The 27,090-nt window shown below is 35.9% G+C and overlaps 1 protein-coding gene across 2 annotated transcripts in view; it reads right to left on the reverse strand.

The window, feature by feature from the left end:
- LOC310724141 (potassium voltage-gated channel subfamily H member 7) overlaps nucleotides 1-26,300 on the reverse strand; it is a 63,126-nt gene extending 36,826 nt beyond the window's left edge. For both annotated transcript variants that reach the window (XM_083537874.1, XM_083537873.1), the window contains exons 1-3: nucleotides 25,715-26,300; nucleotides 23,605-23,835; nucleotides 2,503-2,658 (exon numbers count right to left, since the gene is read on the reverse strand). In XM_083537874.1, the coding sequence (XP_083394000.1) occupies nucleotides 2,503-2,658; nucleotides 23,605-23,835; nucleotides 25,715-25,790 (463 nt within the window). In that variant the 5' untranslated portion in view covers nucleotides 25,791-26,300. The remainder of the gene's footprint in view (nucleotides 1-2,502; nucleotides 2,659-23,604; nucleotides 23,836-25,714) is intronic.
- Between the last annotated feature and the right edge of the window lie 790 nt (nucleotides 26,301-27,090).

Genomic DNA, 27,090 nt, shown 5'->3' on the forward strand with positions numbered 1-27,090 from the left:
TATTATAAAGTCATAATTATGTACTTATTGCTCAGTCAATAAGTCTTAGACTTTGCAATAAATCTAGATTTGCTATATGGATATTCTAAGTGTACATTTAGTGGGCATTACATGAGGCCTTTTTTTTTTTAATATACGCAGGAAATATAATAACTTCTCCTGCTATATGTTAAGCTATTCTGACTTCGCTGTCCTCTGTTTAACCTCTAAGGAAACCTCAGGAAATTTGATGATACAGGAAATTATTTTTTATCATCTCTACTTCGATGTGTATATAAAAAAATGTTCATGTGTACAAACACGCTTAAAACAATTCACAGCAGCACCTACATATACCTAAATACAGCATATAAACACACTCAAACATATAGAGCACACACAAACAGTGAGCAGTGTGTAAGTGTGGCTACCATGTGCTCAGTGCAAGACGCGGCTTTAACACCTCCAGTCAGGCCTGTCTTGATACCTTGATGAATTTCACAAGACCACAGAAGCTTGTGAAGATGTGATTCTTCTGTGACAGACAGACAGATACACACACACACACACCTCCACATACACACACATACACAGCTAAAAATATCGCTCTCCCAAAAGGACAAACCAGGGTGAGAATGGAGTTCCAGATATGATGACTCAGGACAAACTGTGATTAAACAGTTAACCCTGCTTAAAAACACAAAGATATATAACACAATCTTCACTGCTGCATTCTTTATTTTTCACAGGAATAGGTCATATTTATAAAAAAAAAAAAAAACAAACAAAAAAATAAAAAAAAACAAGCAGTATTTGATTCCTAAACTCAATCTATTTAAATTGCAACATAAAGGCAAACATCATGAAAACAAACTATAAGGTTCAAAAGCTCTGAAAAAAGACAAAATAAACATGTTTACATAAAAGTCCTAAAAAAGTTCTATTCCCTTAATGAACCTTTATTTGAAACATATTTTTTGTAAATTCAGATCCAATTTGCATAATTCAGCTTTTGTTTGCTGGGATTACATTTTCTGAGGAAAAGAATGCTGTTATAGTGTAGTGTAGCTATAGTAACAGAATTATTATATTAAGGCAGCCATACCTAATCAGGTTATTTCTTATTTTCTTGATCTAGGGAAAGTGTCAAAAGCAAAATAAAAGCTTTACTGTAGTCATTTGTGTGTTTGTGTGCATGCATAGAATAACTATAAAAATGTATTATAGAAAAAATATAAAACAAAACTTAATAAAAGAAATGACTAAAAAAATTTCATGCATATACTGTAGTACTTAAGGGACAACTTATAAAAATATTTAAACCAAGAATCAAAATTCTAAAAACACACACACACACACACGCGCACACACGCGCACGCACGCACACACGCGTATGCATGCACACGTACACAGCCACATGCACACAGCCACATGCACTCTCACACACATTTTATTTCCATTTGCTCACCCAGGACAAAAGAAAGGTTGGCCGAGGTGATATACGGAATGTTGAGTGAGGGAACAATGCACATACATCATTTGTGTTAATCTTGTTCCAAGCTAATTTTCTGCCATTGCTTCTGTTCCCTGCAAGAAATTGAGCGTGTTGATTCCATCATAATTTCCTGAGATATCTCTCAGAGGCATATAATTCCACTCCTAACCTTGTGCTGTGTAACTGTGCCACACTAGCCATGTTCTTCAACAGCTCAGTGAGTTCTATCAGGTAGGTTCTGACACAGTGGGCCAAATACAACAGCTGTATAAATTCCAGACCATGACTCTCTTGTCAATGACTTCCTAGTGAAATGGCCTATGCTCTGGGGCTAATGTGTCCTTCTGAAGATTACTATCTTAATCATCCCAGGCCACAAGAAAACATAATCGCACAATGAGAAGGAGTGTTAGCAGCAATGTAGTAGCACTGAGGAAGTATAGAACACTGAGTCAGTATGTCTGTCTATCATCTATCACAGCAGTCTGCCATGACAACATAAAAGAATAACCACACACACACACACACACACACACACACACACACACACACACACACACACACACACACACACACACACACACACACTTCACTATACTGCAAAAACAAGCTATTGATAAACAACTATTCATGTGGCCTTGTTATGAGCTTGTCCTTTCATCAATTCCAAATTCGTATCAGTTCATCTGCTGGCTAAAGTGATAAAGCTATTTATTTCAAACGCATGAAGAGATGGACAACCCAAAAAACATTTTGCCCTATTAGTGGTCGCTAATTAGGTGTGGAACATACAGTGGTGTGAAAAAGTGTTTGCCCCCTTGTTTTTCCTCAATAATAAAAAACCTTCATTTAAAAACGGCATGTTGTGTTTACGTGTGTTATCTTTTACTAATATTTAGATTAGTTTGATGATCTGAAACATTACAGTGTGACAAACATGCCAGAAAATAAGAAATCAGGAAAAGATACTTTCACACCACTGTACATTTTGATTAAAGTTGTAAACTGGTACAGGACATTAGACTTACTGTAATCAGATTTTAGTGGAGGAGTGTATTTCAGCCTTTCCAGTGAATCAGTGCTGTCCTCTTCTAGAACATAATCAAAATTCAGGATGAACATCATCACCACACCCTCCTCATTCTTGACTGGAATGATGTGCGTATTGCAAAGAAAATCCGAACCTGGAAAGAGTCAAAAATACAAAAGAGTTATAGATACTTCTGCCATATTTCAAACCTCATTCCATCCCGCCCATCATATTTAAGGTTCCTAACAACCATTATCTGCTGCTTTAATTTCTGAATCCACTAATAAAACATTAGCTAGACAGTATTAGGGGAAATATAAGCAAATGTATATACCATTTAAGAAAGAAAGACAACATTTGTACAAAAACTTAAGGAAAGCCCAGACCTGCAAAATTCATGAATTAATGTTTGCTATATAAAGAGTTCTATATTTAATGCGTGTCTATACAAATTTAATCAGGTATTTCATAAAATTTCATCACACAAACAACAGCAGTGTGTTCCAGGAAGTGTTTCCTTTTATTTTGCTAGCTGATACCATACTCCTTAATGTCTTCTCCTAGATTGTTTCCCTGTTCCAAGCCATTCAGAGTAATCAGTATATTATCTTTTAAACCAGAATCCATATCACAAACATGCACAAAACAGATACACATGTCACTAAATAACCACAATAAACACACACGTGTGTGTCTGTCTATGTGTCTTTTTGTTCATTAGTCAAAAAGTCCATATAATATATTTTTTGTATGTCGCTCTGGACAAGAGCATCTGCTAAATGCGAATGGAAATGGAAATGTACACAGCTGACCCAGCTACATCACAATGATGCAGGCTCAGCTTCTATTGAAAATAAAACAAGAAAAACACAGGCATCATGAATCTATCCCATCTGACATTAATGTTCCCTTTGTGTTCTTGTCCAATCCAGCTATTGTTCATTCACTGATCTCTTGTCCAGCAACCCAAGGGAATCCATTAGCAAAATACCCTCCAGCCTGTTACTACTGATGAGGAAATATCTAGACCTCGAGAGACCTATACAGGGTTTAGGTGCCTGAAACAAGACAGGAATTGTTACCTTGTCTTTACTTTGATTTGATAAACAAGCCCTGAAATCTTAAACATTCTCAAAAGCTAATCTTTTATTAGCCAGCTATTTAATTTCAAGTTTCAACTGACACAATAAAGAAACAGGACCCGTTAAAAATGTTGACTAATTAAAAAAAAAAACAAAGACCATGTGGTGGGATTTTGCTAAACCTGACAGTGAAAATATGAAAAATAACAAATACAAGTTTAGCCCTGTGATCTCCATAAACGCCATACATTTTCATTTTCATACATTTTCATATGAATTTGAATAAACTCAATTGAAATGATGCTGGACAGACCAAGCCAACAGTTTGGGGTTATATAAATATATTAGAAACTTGGTCAGGTTTTCCCATAAAAAAACTAAGTGCAAACTTTCATTCTCATCATTTATTAGCAACATTCTGGGTCTGAAAAGTATCAGAGGCAACAAACACAAAAGTGAGATTTCCAGTAAACAATGAAACTATATAACAAATCTTCAGTTATAGCAGGAACTTTGTGTGGCTAGTAATTTATCAAAGATGCTAGTCTTGATGACAGTTTTAAAATGAACAGTGAAGTTTTCAAACCTTTAGAGGTAAGAGACCAAAAGACTAAAACACTGCTTTCTGGTCTCATTAGGTAGTCATAAAACAAGCCAAATCTCTCTGCAGCACAAAAAGCAGATAGACAAGAGATATTGTGAGCAACACAGGATACCTTTTACAAGAGCAAAAATAAACCAACGTGTTAAGGAAAATATATTTCAAATTCAAGTTTATTTCTGTAGCGCTTTTCACAATCGACATTGTTTTAAAGCTTTATAGAACGTTATCCAGAGAGACTTACATTTATATAATAAACTGAATTAACATGGTCAAAATAATATGCTCGAGATATGAGTATATGCTCACTGCTCAGTAGAAAATATATAAAAAATTTTTATAAATTAACCAAACCAAATTTTGAAACAACAATATTGGCATTTGGCCTATCTGGCAGTGTTTAAAAGTACATTCTCTTATGTGTGTCTCTGTTCTTCAGGAGGACACCTGATGTGCAATAAGCAGGAAGATCAAAAGATTCCTGCTGTTGCTAATCCTGTGTGCCTACAGTAGTCCGGGCTTGCAGACTCCTGGACATGTGTTCACAACTCCCTCACCCATCTCGCTCTTCATTAGCAGTACACAGGCTGTCGGACTAAATATAACCAGCTGCTGTTGGAACACATTAGCTATGTCAGGCTTGAATGCATGTAGATATGCTCAGTGTTTAAGGCAGCTTTATTACTCAAGACAGTTGTGGACACCTGACCATGACACCCATTTATGCTGGTTGAAGAGCCTGTTCTAAAGGCATTGCATTAAGTTAGAGTTGATCCCCTCTTTGTTGAAGTCTCACATGCAGTTGATGTTCCAATTCATTGAGGACAGGGTTGAAAATCATGTCTATATAAAGCATGCTTTCTGCACAGTGGCTTTGTCATGCTGAACCTGGCTTTGGCTTCTTAGTTCCAAAGATGTCAAATTGCAGTTCTGTAGATTACAAACAAAAGTTTGGTTAAGGCCCACAAGTTTGGCTAAGACCAAGACAAAGGGGTATTATTATTATTGTATCCACATACTTTTGGCTATAGAATCACCAATCAGAATCAGAATGTTTTATTGATCCCCCTAAGTAAATTTGTGTGTTGGAGTTTCTTACAGTAAAATTAAAGTAAACAATAAATAAATAAATATACATATAGGTATTTAATGTGTCAGTTAAAAAAGATAAAAATCTTTTATTATTTTCATCTCCAAATATTCATCCAGCGGATCATCCGTATTCATGAGCCGCATGTTTGATTTGCCACGTTTTTACGCTGGATGCCCTTCCTAACGCAACCCTCCCCATTTATCCGGGCTTGGGACCGGCACTAAGACTGCACAGGCTTGTGCAACCCTAATGGCTGGGGTTGGTTCCCTGACCGGGGATCAAACCCGGGCCGCAGCGGTGAGAGCGCCGCATCCTAACCACTAGACCACCAGGGAACCTCATACATTGACAGTTATCATTCACAAATAATTTACATTTTTATTTTAAAAAAAAGTGTATATTTTGTAATTTTGCTTGCAGATTTATGACTTGTCTCTCTCGAGTGAAGTAGCACTTATTCCACCCTTTGTGTTTAGTTTAGGCTTCTATCTTTTTTTCCTACCTTACACTTCTTTAAGAGCAGTTAGATGAAGCTTTGTCTTGTAACATCTTTTTGACTTTCAGACCCATTATCAGCTCTACGGATTGGATTAAATCAAAGTTTTTTTATTGATTTGGATAAAAGCATTGACAGATTAAATTAATGTAAACGGGAATAGTTTGTGTCAAAACTTCTCAATAAGTACTTATGCTCACATAATTCTATATTATGTAGGCTTATCGTATTTCATAGCACAGAAAGATCAATTTAACGACTTAAATGCCTCTAATGAGCAAACTATGCTACTTAGTCCAGCTAATTTCACAATTAGATAATCTAGAAACTTTATAACCATTAAGCTATCATATGTCCATGACATTTAACATCATTAATTAGGGTTATGTGATCAGTTGTTGACAAAGAATGGTGTGTAACAGGCATCAAGTATCACACAGGCTGCTATTTAATCATTCTGTGATAATGGTGCCTGTGAAGGTGAGGACCAGACACATGAGGAGTTTATCTCCAGTGTCTCGCATAATGTAAAGATATACCGGGTCACCAGTGGTACAAATGCTCGCACTTTTGGCTGTGTTCCAGGAATGTTTCCTGGAACCATGTGGCAGCAATTTGTGATGTTTGTGGCACTGACATAAGGTAATATATCAAATATTAAGGTCACACATTTTCTCAACTCTTTTCTTCATCTTAGCATGCTATAAGTTATACTGTACATAAGATATCGGCAAATATATAGTTGTTCATTATTGTTCATTATTTACATGAGGCTTTTGCCATGTTCTCTTTTTTCAGTAAATTCGAATAATTTTTATGATATTAAGTGTGTCATGTCAGTACTGGAACAGTAGCAAAAATAATAGTTCAGTGAAAAGTTAATATATAACCCCACCATCTTGAACATGGTTAATGTGTGAGAGAGAGAAAGAGAGATAGAAGAAGATAAAACTAAAAATAAACATTAGATACATTGTTATACTTCTCAAAAAAAATAAAAAATTAAAAGAGGGATTATTATTTGTTTTATTGTATATTTATATGATCAGGGTTGTGATCTCCTGACAGTGCAAGTTCTTTTTAGCTGTACCACATCGGTGTCAATATTATTACTACAATTATTTTTACAGAATATTTTTGCCCTGTCTTTTTATTTTTACTATGAAAAAAAGAGTTTTCAGTTATCATATAAACAATAATATAGTAAAACCATTCTGTTTTTTCTGTCTGTTAATTTTATGGCGAGTTTTCTAAAAACCTAATTTATCACCAATGTATTTAATAAGTAAATGAAAAAAATTAAACAACAATTAATACTTCTGCATTATGATTACAAAATCATGCAGACCGCAATTTCACAAAATGAACTAGTTTACACCATAAAGTACATAAGCATTTAAGCAGGTTTGTTCAACAAAAAGGAAAATAATATATTTCTTATCAATTTTAACAAGAAGGTCTTGGTGTACATTTTTAGTACAGAATTCACAGTTCCTGTGATGGTTCTGATTACCTATTCGGTTCATATTTAGCCCACTCCTTGGGATTTTCAAGTTCTCTCTCACTCTAGTTTATTTTGAAATGTTCACTGCATGAAATGTTCCTGCATTATCAGATTAATAAATAAATCTTCTTGCAAATCGAAAACCTCTACATGTCATAGAAGCTGGGACAAGCTTGCTGCATTAACGATTAATTATATGTTTTGGGATTTTCAGAAACTTCTTGGTTTAGGGGATTATAAGAAAGCTCAGTAATGCAACTGCAAATAGATGAGTTGTAGTTATTTTTTATTGTATTCCATAAATAATGTGTGCCTGTCAAAACTTTAAAGAAACCTAGCCCTTTTATCATTTTTATGACAGATGCAATTGCCTTTATTTCTAAAAATAATATATAGTAGTATAAAAAACTAGGTATTTTAATAGTAGGAAGATTTACTTTGACCGAAGAAACATATAAATGTTCTTTAAAAAAATCTGAATTCTTTTGTTAGAGCAAATAGTGAAATATTGATTAATCTGTCAATAGAACTTTTTCCAGTGTTTCGTCAGTGGTTCCCTCCAGTCAAAATACAGTAAATATATTCTCCCGGTTAATTAAGGGGATTGCATTAATTAGAGACACACAAGTTTATTACAGTATTATCTTAACCCTAAACCTATATTTTCAGCCTTATTCTCTGAACAAAATGGGGAAAATATAAACTATAATACTTAGTATAACTATAGGGAAAATATATGTTTCATACAAAAGGAACATGCATGTGTCTCAAATTGTTAGAAAACTAGGCACTAATTAAAGTAAGTGTCTGCACTGCTTTAAGTGCCTGCACAAATCTATCTATCTATCTATCTATCTATCTATCTATCTATCTATCTATCTATCTATCTATCTATCTATCTATCTATCTATCTATCTATCTATCTATCTATCTATCTACACATACACACACACACAGACATATTCTTGAATCATGCATTATTTTTGCATATGTATACACACATACTACGCGTTACATTTTCTCACAAACTCATTTACTCAAGTGAAAACATAGGTTTGTGCTTTATGCACAAGCACAAATATGCTCAAAAATTCTCATTCGTACAGTAGCCACATGTACATTACATGTACATTTTTTGTCATTCCGATTAAAATCATCTAATCCGATATGACGTTTACATGTGCAGGCGCTTTTAATCAGAATGACTTTGTGACATGCGCACATTAGCCGATGTCCTGTCCTGTCAACATGGAGTTCCATTATTTTTTATGCACGCTATTTTTATGTAAACTGTTTCTCTTAATCAAGCAACAGCGTGAATTTGTAGGCATACTACTGCTGGAAGAAATGAGGAATAGACAGGCGCAGGAAGCTGAGCTTTTTGGTGGCTGTTCATCTGTAAGGAGTATCATAAATCTACCCGTACCTCCTCCAAAAAGCAGTCTGTATTAAAGGCTTGTGGGAGCAGGTTATATTTCTGGAATTTATTTACCTGGAGCGGAAACTAAAGTTTTGTATGATTCGCCAGTCATTCACAAGTTTGTGTGGACTGGTAGAGGGATATATGGCCTCAAAAGAAAAGACAGTCCCCAATCCAATTCCCCTAATTATGCAGGTCACAATTGTTTTAATCAAACTTAGAAGCTGAGCAAAATACAGTGTTGTGGCAAATCCAAAAAAATCGCACAAAGATTTGAGGAAGCGCATTTTGTCCCTCAAAATTTGTAATTTGTCCTTAGTAATCGGTTTAACGCGTTTACATGGCTGTATTTATATTTTGTTCAGTTTATAGAAAGGTTTATCCAACCCCTCTTAAACCGATTACAGTTTCGGTTTGAGCATTTCTATTTCGATTAAGGTGTTTATATAGAGCATTGTCATTCAGATTGGACTTTTAAACCGATTTCAGTGCTCCATGTAAACGCACCTAGTGAGTAGGTATACCCTCGCAAATACACAGTACATCAGGTTTTTTTTTTAAAGTGCCTTTTCTCTCAACCTAAACCTGATGGAATGTCAAATGTCCAGGATGCTGGGTGATGCAAATCGTATAGACTCTTTTTCTGCTCGACTTCATCTCCTGTCCAAGGCCATTTAATTTTGTGTGGGAATAGTTTCTCTTTGCAGCATGCATTTAGCTGTCAAAAGGACTGATCTCACTTTTTAAAAGACCACCCTGAGGTCAACAAGCTACTCAAGCCCAAACTGTTTTTTTATTAGCTTCACAAAGAGTTCAGTGAAAGCCTAGCTGTCTCTTTCCCATTCTAAGATATAGTAACATGCTGCTGCGCTCTTCCATTACCGCATTGCACAAATAATTACAGAAGTTCTTCCACGGCTGTTAATCCACAATGCAACACATTACTCAAAAAACAAAGCTCAGTGGTTTTGCTTAAGCCTTTATTATTAAACTCTAAAGAATTTTATTGGTGTTGACACGCAATGAATAGCAAATTCATTAAATACTGTTTGAAAACACTCCAAAAACTAATCCACTTTTAATTACACATTTCGGAACAGATTTTGGGCATGGACAGACACATATTGCTTGTAAATTCTTATCTCCTTATACAGTGAATCTACTGTATATAATAAAAAAAAAAGGGAAATGTCTAGAGTTAGAGATGGAGAATAATGACAGGCTTGGAAATATGGCAGCTTATGAATTTAGCAATCATGATGTATGCATTGGAGAGGTCAAAGATGGTTTTTTTTTGTAAAGAATGTGCAGTAAAAAAACATTTCTCACTTTTCTTTTTTTTAATTTATTCTAAAGCTTTTCAATTAAAATACAGCTATGTTGCTTCATTATTATCATTATCATTTTCATTATTAATTAATAATAATAATAATAATAATAATAATAATAATAACCATCATCATCACTATCATCACTGGGTTTTTCATTTACTTACACAAACTTTAATACTTCAACATACATTAATACATGTTTTTGATATTGTAAGTCTAAATCAAACATACAATGAAGCTTAAAAGGAAGCATGCAGTGTCCCAAAAGGTATCAAATCTCTAAACAGATTAAAAAAATCCTCAAGCTACAAATAGTGGCTTGAACACTCTACTCAAATTTTTTTTTCAGCAAAAATCTAGCATGCATTGAATGAATTTCTATGACACAAAAACATCTACATTTCTTTACGCCAGAAGGATTACAGTGATTTAAATCACAGCCTTCACTAAGAGAGCAATGCATAAAAAATAAAAACACATACATTTGCAGCTCATTAGATGACTAATTCTTTCTCTTCTACCATTTGCAAAAGTGAAACATATTTCTATTCATCTATGGAATTATTTTCTAGCTTGTTAAATATCTCTAAATATGTTAACAAATCGGCTTCACTTATATTCAAATCATAGTTGAAGGAAAGTTTATTCTGGCATTTATATTTTGATAGAGCTTTGAAATCGAACCTCATTAAAATGCATTATTTTGTGTGCCAATGAAGTTTTGGTTAATGAGAATCATGTGCCAGGGTGTAACATGCAACCAAAAACAAAAATGTAAATTAAGAAATCAAAACTGAAGTCAACAATGAGAAGAAATTGTAATTTCTTTTAAGCTGTTAATTATTTATTTATTTACTTATTTAAGAGTTGTAGGCAGGAACTTATTAAAAAAAATTATATATATATATTTATTATAATTTTTTTTTTTTTTAATTTGATTGCTGTAGCATGTCTTACAAAAGTGACAAAGCCATGTTTACCACAGTGTATAAACCCTTTTTTATTTAAGAGTCTGCATACATTGGAAACTGAGGAGATCAGTTGTTGGAGTCTGATATAGGATTCTGGCTATTCAGCACTGTTTTTTGTCATATTTTTGTTTCTTGACATGCTTAATGTTTTTAATTGTTGAAAATTCTGGACTGTAGGCAGGCCAGTTGAGCACCCTAACTCTTCTACTACAAAGCCATGCTTTTGTAATTGATGCAGTATGCATTTTAGTACTGTGTTGCTGAAATATGCAAAGCATATTAGCCTATGGTTCATATTGCTTATATGTCAACATTAAATCATATTCTTTAAAGACAAACGTATCTGACACAAAGTGTTCTAAAATATATTCTATTTACAAAGAGAATAAAGTATTCAGCCTATAAATGACTTGCATGATAATTTAATGACAGGAATCAAATATGATCGATCGATCGATCGATCGATCGATCGATCGATCGATCTATCTATCTATCTATCTATCTATCTATCTATCTATCTATCTATCTATCTATCTATCTATCTATCTATCTATCTATCTATCTATCTAAAAAAAACATAAACAATGGAAACTCATTTAAATCATTCTATATTGGCTAAAAATGCAATATTTGGTGAATTTGTTCACAGCTGGACATAATGCTGTCATGGTGAGGGATCCAGAAGCTACAGTATACAGAAGATTACTGATTCCTCAGCTGTTTGTACAGACATACAGTACTAAATCCACTGATGTGAAGCCTATTACCCTTTCGAGAGGGTGGAAATTTAATTAGATTCCTATTTCCACCATCAATAATTAAACCAAAGCTGGCCATGAAGCCATCAAGTGTCTGGCTTTCACTAAGTAAATGATCAAAGAAGTGATCAGGCATATCCATTAAAACACTTGTTCAACACTCATTCATTTTCAAAGATGGAATAACTTTTATTCCTAGTAATAAAAGAACACATGAGCATGTGTCATAAATTATCGCAAAAAACAAGCCTACAGGGTGCATGCATACATTACATGATGAAATCTTGGAGATTAGACTCCTGTGTGTGTGTGTGTGTGCATTTAGTGTGCATTCTTTCACTGCATGATTCACTGCATTTAGAATGATCACAAAATTCAGGACAAGGGGTAGAAAATGTGTACATATATATATATATATATATATATATATATATATATATATATATATATATATATATATATATATATATATATATATATATATATATCCTTTCATATATTTAATTAATATCACACGAAAAGTGTTTTTTTTCTCCAAAGATCAGCATTATTATGAATGTGATATTGATTTTATACAACAGTTCAGTAAACAAGTTATTTTAAGAAACTTACATTTTAGACACAACATTGCCTGTTTTTGCTCTATTTTACCAACAAAAATAATTCCAAACAAAGCCACAGCACTGTTTTGCATCTCTGAGCATCATAAAGGTCTTTCGTTCCTAGTGGTGGATGAAGTACACAACCCATGTACTTAAGTTAAACTAGAGATACACTTGCTAAAATATTGCCATAGTAAAAGTTAAAGTGCTCCCTTTAAACTTTCACTTGAGTAAAAGTACAGAAGTATTTGCCTTCGAATGTACTTAGGTATCCAAACTACCGTAATTTCCAGACCCTTGTATCAGCCGCACCCTCTGAATTTTACAAATATTTAAATTTTTAACATAAATAAGCCGCACCTTGTGTATAAGCCGCAGTGAAACACTGAACACTACTAAACTTTACACAGGCTTTACCGAAAGACAGTGTCTGTTACACGGTGTAACGGGTGAAATATGTTGTGGGACCTTTAAGAGCAAAGCGGCATTTTGGGAACAGCACGTCACTGCATTCTTCCGGTATTACTGCGTGTGTGTGCGCGTGTAAGACTGACGATTATGTGCTCATTATTTTCTGATGCTCATTTCTAAGTTTCTTTGACTAACCCATAACGCTGTTGCCAAGAAAAATAAAAAAGCAAGAGTTTTGGAAACCTGTCTGTGCTTTTATGATTTCATTTGCAACTGGAGTTAGTGAGCTCTCCCTTCACCCAGACTCAACGCGCTACAACGGCTTGTATCTAAACAGTAGCCTACCAAGAAAGTCATCGTTTACTGTCTTTCTCCTTCCTTTAACAACTACTGTATTAATCTCGGGAGTTTATCTTTTGGCATCGTTGTGCGTTTAAAAATCAACACCGGTGGAAGTTTTTCTCTTGATGCCGTGGAGCTCAGAACACAGGTGAGGTGCGTTTTTTCATTTCCGTTCGGAAATTTCATTGGTCTAATGTTATAGGGTTCAGTTTTTTGGCTTGAAGTTTGTGAAACCGGGAAAAACCCAGGAAAAATCCATCAATTAGCCGCTTTGTTGTTTAAGCCGTGGGGTTTAAAACGTGGGAAAAAAGTAGCGGCTTATAGTCCGAAAAATACGGTACTAGGATTTATTGTCTTATTATCATTTTTGACACAAGACTCTTGCTTGATCAACTTAGATTATGTGAAAAGACTCAAATGTTACAATTTAAATGTAATAATTTTACTTTATAAAGGTAAAAATGCCCATAAAATGTTAAAATATGTGAAAGGATTCATTACTGTCACAGCTGTGAACTGACCACCCAACAGAATTCGAGAGTCAGCTGTCCATGGTAGTTCTTAAGGTACCAGGATAATAACACACTAAGCAAAATTTAGTCTTATATTAATAAATATTGAGATATTTTTTTGTGAATACAGCACACCTCTAATTACAACCATTGTATTTTATGATTTTATGAAGATTATATTATTCGTATTATTTTTACAGCAATTTAACAAGGCTTTTTTTCCCACTGCTGAATGACAATACAGACACTTTTTTCCCCACTTTATTTCAGCAAGACTGAACAGGTATGCTCTATGTTCAAGAAAAAAATATTTTGAATAATGTTCCTTTTTAACATTAGACATCACACCTAGAAAAATGAGAGCATCTAAAGAAGATTGAATTAAAGATACTGTGAGTCTCATCATTGACATCTCTGGGTGTGGATATTCCAACCAATGAAGTTTGTTCTCAGCCATTCAACTAAATGCTCACTATGGATCACTCAGATCCCAAATTCAGCTCGTCATCATTACACACAGGGCGCATATTCAGTGAGCTCAGCAAATTGTGTCATAGTAATATGTATCTCAATTTATTCTTCTCATTTCATTTACAAAGCCTTATGTCTAAAGATTTATTATTTGTCACTGGGAAATTTTGTGGAAATATTGTACAGTAGATGCATTAATTCCTTTTGAAAATTGCAGCTTGCAATTAAAGGTTTTGCATATTAGCAAACCATTAAATTTTACTCACTTCTCCCAACAAAACAATGGGGGGATTATTAAAACCAAATGTACAGGGCATGTGTAGACACGTAATCTTCAATAGCAGTCAAAATCTGTTTCATTACAGTCAAGGGTGTTATAATAGATTCTGGAATGAACATTAAAATGTGTTATGATCTCATTTATGCTCTTACCACCTCTGCTATTTTAGGTATAGCCGAATTACAAATCAGTACAAATCAAATCATTATGAGGTGTTGGGGTGACTTTTAATAAAATCAATATGACCACACATTTATTTATAAACAAGAACAAAAAAAAAGATTGTTAATTATTATTCTAATTTTGCCAATTTTAACCAATGTCCTGAAAAGGCCATTTTCCTCAAATGTTTATGATTGATTTTTGATAGCCGAGAGAAAAAAAGATTGTGTTTCATTCTCTATGAGACTCATTTAAAAGCATTAGGGCTAAAAATAGCACCATTGTAGCTGTGCCTTCAGGAGAAGCTATGTTAAGTCCTGATCAAGCTGAACGATGGGTCTCCATTTGACTCTCCACCACACACACACACACACACACACACACACACACACACACACACACACACACACACACACAAAGACATTTCAGTCAGCAGAGAAGCCATCAGAGCATAATGACTCAGGCAAATGATCACAGCTACATGCCTGATGCTCTTACGTGTAATTCAATTTCAGCGGAACATTTTAATCTCACATTAGTAAAGGGACAAAGACAATGAGATTGTATAGATGGTCTTTGTTCTAGACAGTTGAATTCAGAATGAATGGATTTTATGAGTGCTCTCAGATTGAAAGAGTACACTAACTTAATCTCTAGCAGATGGTCATTTAAAACCAGTTCTTTTGAACACTATAGAGATAATGCACTATAATCAATACAATGCAAATGCAGAACAGATCACAAAGCCATGACATGCAAAACATCAAGTACAGTCTTCATCTTTAATGTCCATTTTCATACATCTCAAAGATCTCACTAATCCCATTAAGAGCCAAGTCACACAGGTAGGAAACCCGGATCAAATGCAACCAAAATAATAAATCTCATTCTTCTTCTTCTTATTATTATTATTATTAAAAAGCAATTTATCAATTAGACAAATTTAAACAAAAAAAAAAACCAGGTGTTTTTTTTACCTCACTGCATTAATTTAATTTTGAAGGTGTAATTAACAAACAAACTTTTTTCCACTGTAAAAATTGTTTCTTCATTCTCCATTATGCATTTTGAATCATGTTTAAATACAGGATGAGCAGGAACAGAAACCTTCAGCATTCCTTGAGATGTCATGTAGGCATGTATGTCTTTCTGATTCAATCTGACAGGGTTGGCATTACATGGACAATTTGGTGGATGTAGTACACAAAAGCACTGTGGAAATGGACTAATCATGGCTTAGTGAGGCCGGAGAAGAAGGAAAAGAAGCTAAATATTGTGGCCGAATGGCCATGTGGCTGTCCGTAGTCTTGCTAGAGTGCTGCTAGCCGGGTCCTGTGGCCCACTTTCATTTTTAATCAATCTCACTTGAAGTCACTGCATGGACTATTTAGTGACTAGTGGTGAAGCAAAGCCATGTTTAGAGTTTAATATGCAAACAGCAGGACAAAGTGCATTGGGCCAAACCTTCATTAGTACAGCGTCCTACTGTGAGCAATAATAGATTATGTTTTGAGAAGAACAAAGCTTTTTCCTTGAAGAATTATTGGTTGTTTTCGTTTCTAGAACTGAGTAGATTCTATTTCATGCTTCTAAATTAGACTCACCGATGCATGTGTGACAGATTAGTGGTTCATTCACTGCTGCTTTTACTCCAGTCAGTGACAAGTAAGAAAAAAGGAAGGGATGAGTGTTAGTCCTGGCAGCACTATACCACAGATGGCCAGGATGCCTTTCGATGGCTTTCAAGTGGGTGTCCATAAGCTGACCAGCTCGATTTCATATTCACCGTTATGGTGATGTTTTGGACAGACATATGCCCTTGATGAGATACTACTTCTCCCATCTGCTCCCTCTCAGTAAGAACTGCTGATGATAGGGAATAAATTATAATTGTGAACTAGCGTCAAAGGGAGAAAATTTGAAGTTTTTTATCTGAAGAGATTCTTGTTTGTTATGTAAATGTCACAAAACTGCCGGTAGAACTAATTGACTCGAAACACATTCAGACTTAGATAAAGAACGTTTCCTTCAAAGTCACACTGTCAATGTACACATGCAGCCTTTGCTAGAATGCTTAAATTCTAGTGCAAAAAGAGGTGTGCTAATTGACAATGAAAATGGGGTGGAAAAGGACAAGGAGGTGATCGCAAGAATGCTGAAATGGCATGAGGTCTAAAGGACCCTTAAGGAATACATTTTAAATTGAAAAGTGTCCAAGTAGGTTCCCAGTTTAAACTGTCAAGAGACCCAAAATTCATACTCACCAAATATGTGCTGACTAAGATTGCTGAGCCTACATTAACTGCAGTCTATTTGTAGCAACTGCTTGTCAGGCATCAATGAGATAAAATAAAGATCAGACACAACACCTACATGCATTACCAGCTGCTCTACCAGTGTAAGACAGCAGCTGTTTATCTAAATTTGGAGCAACTGCTCCAACACTCCATCCAACTGAAGACTGTCAATTAAATTTTAGATGTACCAACTAATATCAACTATATAAAATAAAAACAGCAAGCAATTTATAGATGAATATTAATAATCAATCTATAGCCAACTCTTAGCTAACTCCCACTTCATCCCAAACTATTAATCAAACATCATACACCTACAAACATAATAATGTGATACCTTTTATGGACAACTAACCAATCATTTGTCTACATGCATGAGTCATGCATTTATATACAGTGGTGTGAAAAAGGGTGTGTCCTGATTTCTTATTTTTTTGCATGTTTGTCACACTTTAAAGTTTTAGACCATCAAACTAATTTAAATATTAGTAAAAGATAACACAAGTGAACACAACATGCAGTTTTTAAATAAAGGTTTTTATTATTGAGGGAAAACAAAATTCTAAACTACATGGTCCTGTGTGAAAAAGTGTTTTAAACTGTTAAAACTGTGCTTTATCACACCTGAGTTCAATTTCTCTGGCCACACCCAGGCCTGATTACTGCCACACCTGTTTGCAATCAAGAAATCTCTTAAATAGGACCTGCCTGACAAAGTGAATTAGACCAAAATATCCTCAAAAGCTAGACATCATGCTGAGATCTCAAGAAATTCAGAAACAAATGAGAAAGAAAGTAATTGAGATTAATCAGTCTGGTAAAGGTTGTAAAGCCATTTCTACAGCTTTGGGACTCCAGCAAACCACAATGAGAGCCATTATTCACAAATGGCAAAACCATGCAACAGTGGAGAACCTTTCCAGGAGTGGCCGGCCAACCAAAATTACCCCAAGAGCACAGCGACAACTCATCCAAAAGGTCACAAAAGTTAAGAAAACGGCTGCTGAGCAAAAACAACATAAAGGCTCGTCTCAGTTTTGCCAGAAAACATATTGATGATCCCCAAGACTTTTGGGAAAATACTCTGTGGACTGACGAGACAAAAGTTGAACATTTTGAAAGGTGTGTATCCCATTACGTCTGGCGTAAAAATACCATCGCATTTCAGAAAAAGAACATCATACCAACAGTAAAATATGGTGGTGGTAGTGTGATTGTCTGGGGCTGTTTTGCTGTTTCAGGACCTGGAAGACTTGATGTGATAAATGGAACCATGAATTCTGCTGTTTACCAAAAAATCCTGAAGGAGACTGTCCGGCCATCTGTTCGTGACCTCAAGCTAAAGCGAGCTTAGGTTCTGCAGCAGGACAACGATCCAAAACACACCAGCAAGTCCACCTCTGAATGGCTGAAGAAAAACAAAGTGAAGACTTTGGAGTGGCTTAGTCATTTTCCTGACCTGAATCCTATTGAGATGCTGCGGCATGACTTTAAAAAGGCGGTATATGCTCAAAAACCCTCCAATGTGGCTGAATTACAAATTCCAAAATTCCTCCACAGCGCTGTAACACTCATTGCAAGTTATCGCAAATGCTTGATTGCAGTTGATGCTGCTAAGGGTGGCCCAACCAGTTATTAGATTTCAGGGGCAAACACTTTTTCACACAGGGCCATGTAGTTTTGGAGTTTGTTTTCCCTCAATAATAAAAACCTTCATTTAAAAACTGCATGTTGTGTTCATTTGTGTTATCTTTTACTAATATTTAATTTAGTTTGATCATATGAAACTTTAAAGTGTGACAAACGTGCCATAAAATAAGAAATCAGGAAGGGGCAAACACTTTTCACACCACCGTACCTTCAGCAACCAGTAAGGGTCACAAGGTATTTAGCGCTTTTCCTAGGAACATTGGAGTCAGTTAGAAAACACACCTTGGTTAGGACACTAGTCCATCATACAAGCTACTAACCAACCATCTATCTATGGACTACAAACTGACCACCTACCATCTACAAACCATGCATTCATTTAAGGATTACAAACGAATTACACAAACTACAAAACAAACGTCACCCAACTTCAGACTAAACACCACTAAACTAACAAGTATTTTTTGTGTAAATCAGACACAAGCATCTAAGTTATTAATTTAAAAGTTCTGTATCTGTTAAGGTCTTGTGATATGGTTTTAAATCCCACACTGCCTTCAATCCTCTGCCAGTCTGACTTCACTCCTAAGCATACCCTCTGGCAAAACCAAGTACACCATTGTTTTACAATAGCAGCAGAAGTAACCAAAGAGGCATCACTGCATAAATAATCAATGCTCTCTTTTCAGAAGCAACCATCCAGCTCTCAGAAAGCACACCTACAGTACTGTGTCTCCAGATCTCCTTTATTCCCTCATAAACTCTGATAACTGCCCAAGAACCATTAACTTGCCGTGGAGAATAGTGACTGGTCCTGTGGGTCTGGAGCTTCAGAAATTAGGGCTATTGAAGCACAGCACCTTTGCTCACCACATGCCATTTGTCCATCATCAGTTCCCTGCAGCAGCATGCCCATTATCCTTTTAGTTCCTACACACATGCATGCACACAGCTCTGGTGTCATCTTCTGCTTTTAAAAGGGATTATGTATTATTACATTACCTGTAATGCAGCTTCTCCTACAAATGCCAAAGAGCCACACAGCTAATCAACTAAAAGCCATAGCAAGAAAATGGATGAATTAGTAATGAACAACACCATTGATGTTTAAATGATCATTAACAGCTGCATGACAGATGTATGAGGTTACTTGAGATTAAATGCTTTATGTGAAAACTGGACTTTCAGTGTGCTTCAGTATGTCTAGCAGGAGAGTAAAAATGCTGAACTGATTAGGGCACTATCCTCTGATGCTCTCATGCTAAAGGTTCTTCTCTCTCTGTGTCAGAATTCTATGCATTAGGCAAGATCAATGAAGTCATTGCACTCAAGAGAATCATCAATATCCCTTTCTCTCACTGTCTGTCTGTCTTTGTTCCTTCTTTTACTTTCTATCCCCTTTACACATTCAGTCATACTTTATGCCTCTCTTTCACTGCCATCTCTATTTTCTTTTTAAAGCTGTAATTAATCAGTTGCGTCCCTAATATATTGTGCCTCCTGGTAGAATTTGGATTAAAGAACCCTTAATTCAGCAACATTTCTACAGACTGGTATCGAAAATATAAATGGATAAAGAAGCTCCCTGTCAGTACAAGTAACCATTGAGAGAGAAAGCCTATTCTTCTTAAGTGACTTTTTGATTGACATTAAAACAGCCCACATTTCATTTATGATGACAAATGAATGACAATCACCCCGGGTTGTTCACGGACATGTACTGTAGTCTAAGCATGAGAGAACAGCAGTGCAGTGTTGGCAGTGGGGAGCATCTCGTTGAATGGCAGCGTGTCACATCTGCACGCAGGTTGGCAGAACTGAGTTAATGCAGTGTGACTTCAGCAAGAATTGCAACAGCATCTGTCTCAAACTTTCTCATCACACGCAGCCTGGGCAGGAGAGCACACAATACTTGAGAATGACATCCAGAAAGCAAGAAAATCTGGAGAAAAAGTGGAATTTTCTACAGAAAACATTTGTACAACAGTTCGGATGTGTGCTAGGAAAAAGGTGTATAGGAGCAAAGCTTGGTAATGATGGAAACATTCTATTTAAAGAAAAAAAAAACAGTTGGGGGAAAATCATTATTTTTGCATGAGCACCAAGATATTTCTCAAGCTCATGAGAAGCTGTGTCGAGGCCTGCAGGTGTAACGAGTCAATTACAGCATGACATCTCCATATGCTGTACAGCACCGAGTTGTCACTGGAGCCAATTACACACAAACATCTTCCTTCCCCCAACCCATGCCCTGGGACAGCTAAACAAATGCTGCTTCTCCCTCTCACTGCAGGGTCGTGACAGCCTGCTAGCTTAAACAGCACACTAGGACAACCCAGGAACACTGGGAGTGTATCACAAGCCTGCCTTATTGCTTCAGTGTGCAAGGGCTTTATAGTAAGGGACAAGGAGCCTGCAGTGACCCATTGATTTAGTCTCAGTGACTAAGGAATTACTAAATCGATTTTGCAATAGGCTATTTGTATCCTCATTAAAATAGTGTTCAGGGGCCATGGGTGATTTCCAGCTCACAAAGAGAGAGAAAAAAATAAATAAATAAAAATCTGCTTTTACACTGGAATTTTCCTCCTAAACATTCTTTTGCATATGCTGCAAACCTATTATTTTAATTAACTATTAGACATGCTATATCCAGAACACTAGGAGTAAGGCAGAAATACACTGGGGACAGGGTGCCAGTCTGATGTGGGGCATCACACACATTCACAAACCCATTTTCAAACTAGGGACAATTTAGCTAGCTAGTCAACCTGCTGGTATATCTGGGAGGTAGGAGAAAATAGTGAACATAGTAAACCCACACATACGGTAAGTTAAGCTCAGGAATGAGCAAGGGACCCTGTAGTTTTGAGTCAGCAAAGATGCCCACTGATCTGTTCCTTTACATAAGAGAATTAATTTAGTGAAAACCTGCTGTTAAGATATTTAGCAAAATGTAAGATTACCAAAACATGAAGAACAATGAAAGCACAAATACTAATGGTTCCATTTACCTAGCTGTAGCATCACAAATCATATGCACTTTATAATCAGACCTGTCTGTCTTCATTGCGCAGTATCAAGTATGAAATTGGATAACCGAACCCCCTTATTCATAATTCAAATCTTTATGAATAGGCAGTGCAAGCTATACAGCAGTAATGCATTTTTAATTGATCTACATTACTCAAATATGGACAAATAGTTGATGACTCGTTAACCATGTGCTGCAGTCATGCCGTAAAAAGATTCTGCAAAAGCAGTAATAGCACTATAACAAAACCCTCTTCTGTCCCTGTACACTAGGTGCAGTTAAATTGCAGTGTTCAACTAAAAGCTGCTCTACCTGCCGCAGCTAGTGATTATATAGTACCCCACCATTGTGAAATGTCAGTTTTATTCCTTAGCTTAGACATTCTTGTTACATGTTCATTCTCTAACTCTTTTAATAAAACATTTCCTCAGCTCTGTACCTTAGAGTAATCTACCAAGGGAGTAGATATAAGTGTCCTATTAAAGGTATGAACTACATCAACAACTGTGGATACATTTTGGTTTAGCTTAATTAGCTTTATATATTAGAGCTGCAACAACTAATCGATAAAATCGATAACAATCGATAATGAAATTCGTGTTCATTGAATGCTGTTATCGATTAGTTGAGGCTGTTGAAGTTTCGGTTTAGCGTGACTGCAAGATAACACAGACGCCTGCAAAAATTACAGAGTACAGGGTCAACCAACAGTATTACCAAGTGTGCATCCCAAGTCATCCAAGGCAATGGGAGCATTTTATGTTAAACGTAAGGCATATACACATTTTATATTCAACACAACACAGAAAGCTGTACCTGGAAGTTATGCAAAGCGGAACTTGTGTCGTATGGAAGTACCACAGTAATGCACAGGCATGCAAAAAGAAAACACACTGTTGTCATGAAGGCGAAACATTAGCACGGTAAGTAAAAACTGTATAATCCACAGTCATATTGTGTAAACTTTTTGTTTGCTAACTTCTGGACAGTCGCACTGGATCTTTTCTGTCGTGACTCATAAGCATATTTTTTATTTGTTTGTATATTTTATTTATTCATATATCATTGAATTATTATACAAAATTAAATTAATTATATATTTGAGATGCTTATATCTTCACAACTGAACAAGTATGAACATGTATGTGTATTTTTTTTTTACAAAAATTGTCAAAACAATGTTGTATTATATCTTATATGAACTATGTTAAGCATGTTTGTCAACTTGCCATTTGCAAAATACTATATAAATGTTGATTTACACAATTTGTTTGAAAAAGAAATATATATATATATATATATATATATATATATATATATATATATATATATATATATACACATACACACACACACACACACACACACACACATATACCGTACAAATACATACATACATACACACAATCTTACATTATCAATAGCCAGTAGCCATTATCAGTAGAAATCAAGTGCTACCGTGATCAACACCGAGACCCCACAGACCATTCGCAATACAATATGCAATGCTTAATCAATATTTCAGTAGCTGGGTTACAGAGGCAATATACTGTTGCACATGTGCTAACTCTATGGACACCTACTCTGCAAAGGGGAGGCTTGCTGATCACAGAATCCTGAAAGCAGATATGAGTGTGTGTTTTGTTATACGTGATAAGACTGGGGTTGAATTTGTCTGAGGAGTTACTGGCATTAGAATGGACGTGGCTTCCATTAGAGCTCGAGTAATACTCGCCTCACTGCACAAATCAGTAAGAAAACAACGAGAGAGTTTCTCAGAGAGAGAGAGAGAAAGAGAGAAAGAGAGAGAGAGAGAGAGAGAGAGAGAGAGAGAGAGAGAGAGAGAGAGAGAGAGACTTAGATAGTAAAAATAGTTTGGCTCTTTCCTGGGCTCTCACATTTTCATACAAAGTGCTTGATAATGATATCACATTACAATTTAAAAGCGCTTACTTGTGAGCATTCCTTTTTCCCTCTCTCATCTGTGTTCCTTTCAGTAGTCATAACACTGATTCATATTCATTTATGGTACACAAAAATGAAACACAGATTCTCAAAATGAAACAGAATTGGTGAAACTCACCATCTTTGCGGTGGTAAGTGATCTCCACTTTGCGTTCTTCAGAGCCAAGCAGAGCCTGGGCCACCTGGGTAATGGAGTGTCGCTTGGTCCTCTCCCCATGCAGGAACTCACACATGCAGGGCTTCTGCATAACATCAGGCCTGGAAAAGCCGGTCATCTCACAGAAGCCGTCATTACAGTAGATGATTGCGCAGTTCTGAACACGAGCATTTGCGATGATAAAATTCTTATCTGCAGAGGACATGTTCATAAAGGTTACTGTACACCTCAAATGTACATGCTAACATAATTTTGCTGGATTTTATCACATGAGGTTCTAAAAATTACCATGTGTAGCCTATCAAAATTTAAAGTGTGCTAATTACAATTTAAATTCAAGTATTCTCACATTCTCACATCTTCCCCCCTGGCGTTCATATGAAACAGAAAACTACTAAATTGGGCTATAATTTACAATTTTGCAACAATACACAGAATGCAATTTTGTGATGTTTAGCATTGTTATTAAATGTGTTTACATCTTATTCTTACATATTTTTTTATATATTTTGAAAAAAAACATTGTTAAGGATAACAAGACACTACCCACAACAGAACTAAGTGAATTGCAAACAAAAACAACCTTGAAGATAGTCAGTTAAGTATATACACACCATAGCATACAGAATGCAATTTGTTTATAATAACCATTTTGGTCGGAGTTAGATGGAGCTGTTTTGAAACTTAAAACACAAACAAATGCAGCCCATCCCGTCAGTCCTTCCTTTACAGCCACACCTCCCAAACATATGCATGTGCAGAATAGAACCTCTAAACACTACAACAAGAGGGAGAGTTATGTAAATTCAACTGGTGCAATAGTAATGATGGTCCATATAATTTTATAGATAGCTGTAAGAATATGAGAATTATATTTACAAACATTACAAAATACGTTGCTGATTGCATTTCAAAATCACTGAAATCATATTTTTTGTGCTATCCTTTGTACTATGACAATAAAAAAAGGTTTCTGCAGCATATTTATTGTCAGTAATCATTTGCATTGAGCCTTTACATGATAGGTGAATACATGTAGGCACTTTATGCAGATCTATCTCTATTCCATAAACACAGCCATTCCATCTCTTAGAATAGAGAAGCAGAATATATAATAAGAATTAGGGCAAAAACTAGAGCTCTTGCACTTTCCTGCCCTTTGACTCAAGATATAAACCAGGCTTAGTTCGAAGATTCTGTCTTTATTGCATTCTTTCTATTGCTGCTTATAACAGTTTTTGTAGATGATTTGCTGGGATTCAGAGGATTTCAGGACCTTGGCCAGATACATTACCAAACATGTTTCTCTTGCTGTCTAATAAACTCTGACCACTAAGAGAAAAAAGATTTGGTGTACTGACTCTGAGTTTATAGTCCCTGACAAAAACAAAACAGTTTCACTGATTATTTTACAATACACGTGTACTCCATAGCACTGACGTGAATGCTGTTTATGCAATTGATTTCACTCTAAATCAAGCCTATTTGCATTGGAAATCGCCTATCCAAACTACGTTTCAATTTCAGGACTTTTCTAACCACTGACTGACAGAAACACAAAGACTGGGAAATGGTTCAGGTCAATCTGAGCCTTCTTTCTGAATCTGAACCTTTAAAGATACACACATTTACACACATCTAATTAGACAAGAATTCACAATGGAGTGAAAAAAAACAAAAACCCAACCCTTTTTTTTTAAATACACGTGGATGTTAAATCCCATTGACTAACAGCCAACAAATCCAACAGACATCCTAAGATATATTCCCCAAATTACTGTACTCGCATTAATTAGAGAAAAAGAAAAGAAAAAGAGGTTAAATTAATAAACAGATAAGCCTGCGCTCGTGCTGTACCCGAGAGTCATTGTGTCCTCAATCAATACTCAAACGCATTAGAAATGCGCGTGTAACAAATCTCACGCTTTACGTTCACTCGTTTATTTAAACAAAACTGGATTACAATCGTGTCCAACACGTGCACTTTTCACACCAACCGGATGCTCGGATGTTCCTAAAAAAATACAAAATAAATCACAAGAACATTCCGTTCTCCAGGTTTGATACTCACTTTGTCCCTCGAATTTGCGTATTATTATTCCCAGAAATGTGTTTTGCGGGGCCACATGACCTCTTCGTACAGGCATTGTTAGAAAGGGAAGAAAAAAACCACCAATCAGGTCCAAGTGCGCTTTTCCTCCTTAAAAATCTATTAAAAACAAAAAAACTAAAGTTAACGCTGGGTCAGATCACGCTCCTTTTGTGTAAAGAAAACATGCTAGCCTTGCGCTTCCACTTTCAGTAAACACGGCGGTGGAGAGGTGTGTAGGGCATCCTGGGCTTGAACTTGTCGCGGATTGAGAGAGCGATAAAGAGCGGAAGGAAAAGCTCGGGTTGGATTCGGGTCGAGCAGCAGCAGCAGCAGCAGCAGCATCGCTTTGTGCAGGTGCAGGACTAGCTCCGTCCGTCCGTCCGCGATGAGAGCGTGTGCATGAGTGATGAGGCTTCTGTGGCAGCGATCACACCTCTGTCCAGGCTTGAGGCACAACGAACCACAGTGAGGGGGATGAGTGAGATGAGACAAGATGAGATGAGACAAGATGAGACGAGATGAGATGAGATGAGATGAGGGAGCAAGTCTCCTCCTCTGCCCACACGGAGGATAAGGGGGAGGATGGAGGAGGATCAGTGGAGTGCCTGCTTTGCTTCTCCGAGAATCACTTAGCTTTCTTTGCTTTCAAACCGATTACTAAACTAGTTTTAAGTTTAAGTTAGCTTTGAGAAAAATAAAGCAATTTATTTTCTGCCGTTTCAAACACCTAAAATAAATATAGTAGCCGGCTAAAGTGTATTTATCCTACCCATTGGATTGTAGTAAAGCCTGTCTTCTGTCATTTTAATATGCATCCTTCACTGGAAACCCAGGATACAATATTCATTTGAAATGTTTTAAAAAAAAAACAAGGGTGCATTGGAGACTTTTTACCATCTGCAAGATTTACATGGAAGTTAATTGTTTTCCTATATTTTTATTGTCAGTCATTAAATCAAATCGTCCCCTTTGTGTGTATGCAGGGGTGCTAGGATGTGGGGGTAAAAACAGGCCTATTAAAAAAAGTAAAGAAAATGATACAAGCGACCCAGTGCGTTTGTATCAACAGTCCCAAAATTGTTTTAGCACACTCTTCGAAAAGAAGGTACCAACCGTACCTTACCTTGTCAATTTACTGGTCATCAAGAGTTCATATTTTTGTGACTTTTTATATAGGAAGGAGCATGTGATGTTTGTTTAACTTTTAGAATTATTTAGCTAAAGGCAAAAGGTACATCTATGTTTTTTCTTTTCTTTTTTTTCAGGTTAAACAAATGGAACAAAAACATGTCTCCTTGATTGTATGACATCTGCAACAAGCCTGCAGTCTGGAAAATATATTTTAAGTTAGTGTA

Source organism: Silurus aristotelis (assembly GCF_946808225.1).
Source record: "Silurus aristotelis genome assembly, chromosome: 3".
NCBI classification, from domain to species: Eukaryota; Metazoa; Chordata; class Actinopteri; order Siluriformes; family Siluridae; genus Silurus; species Silurus aristotelis.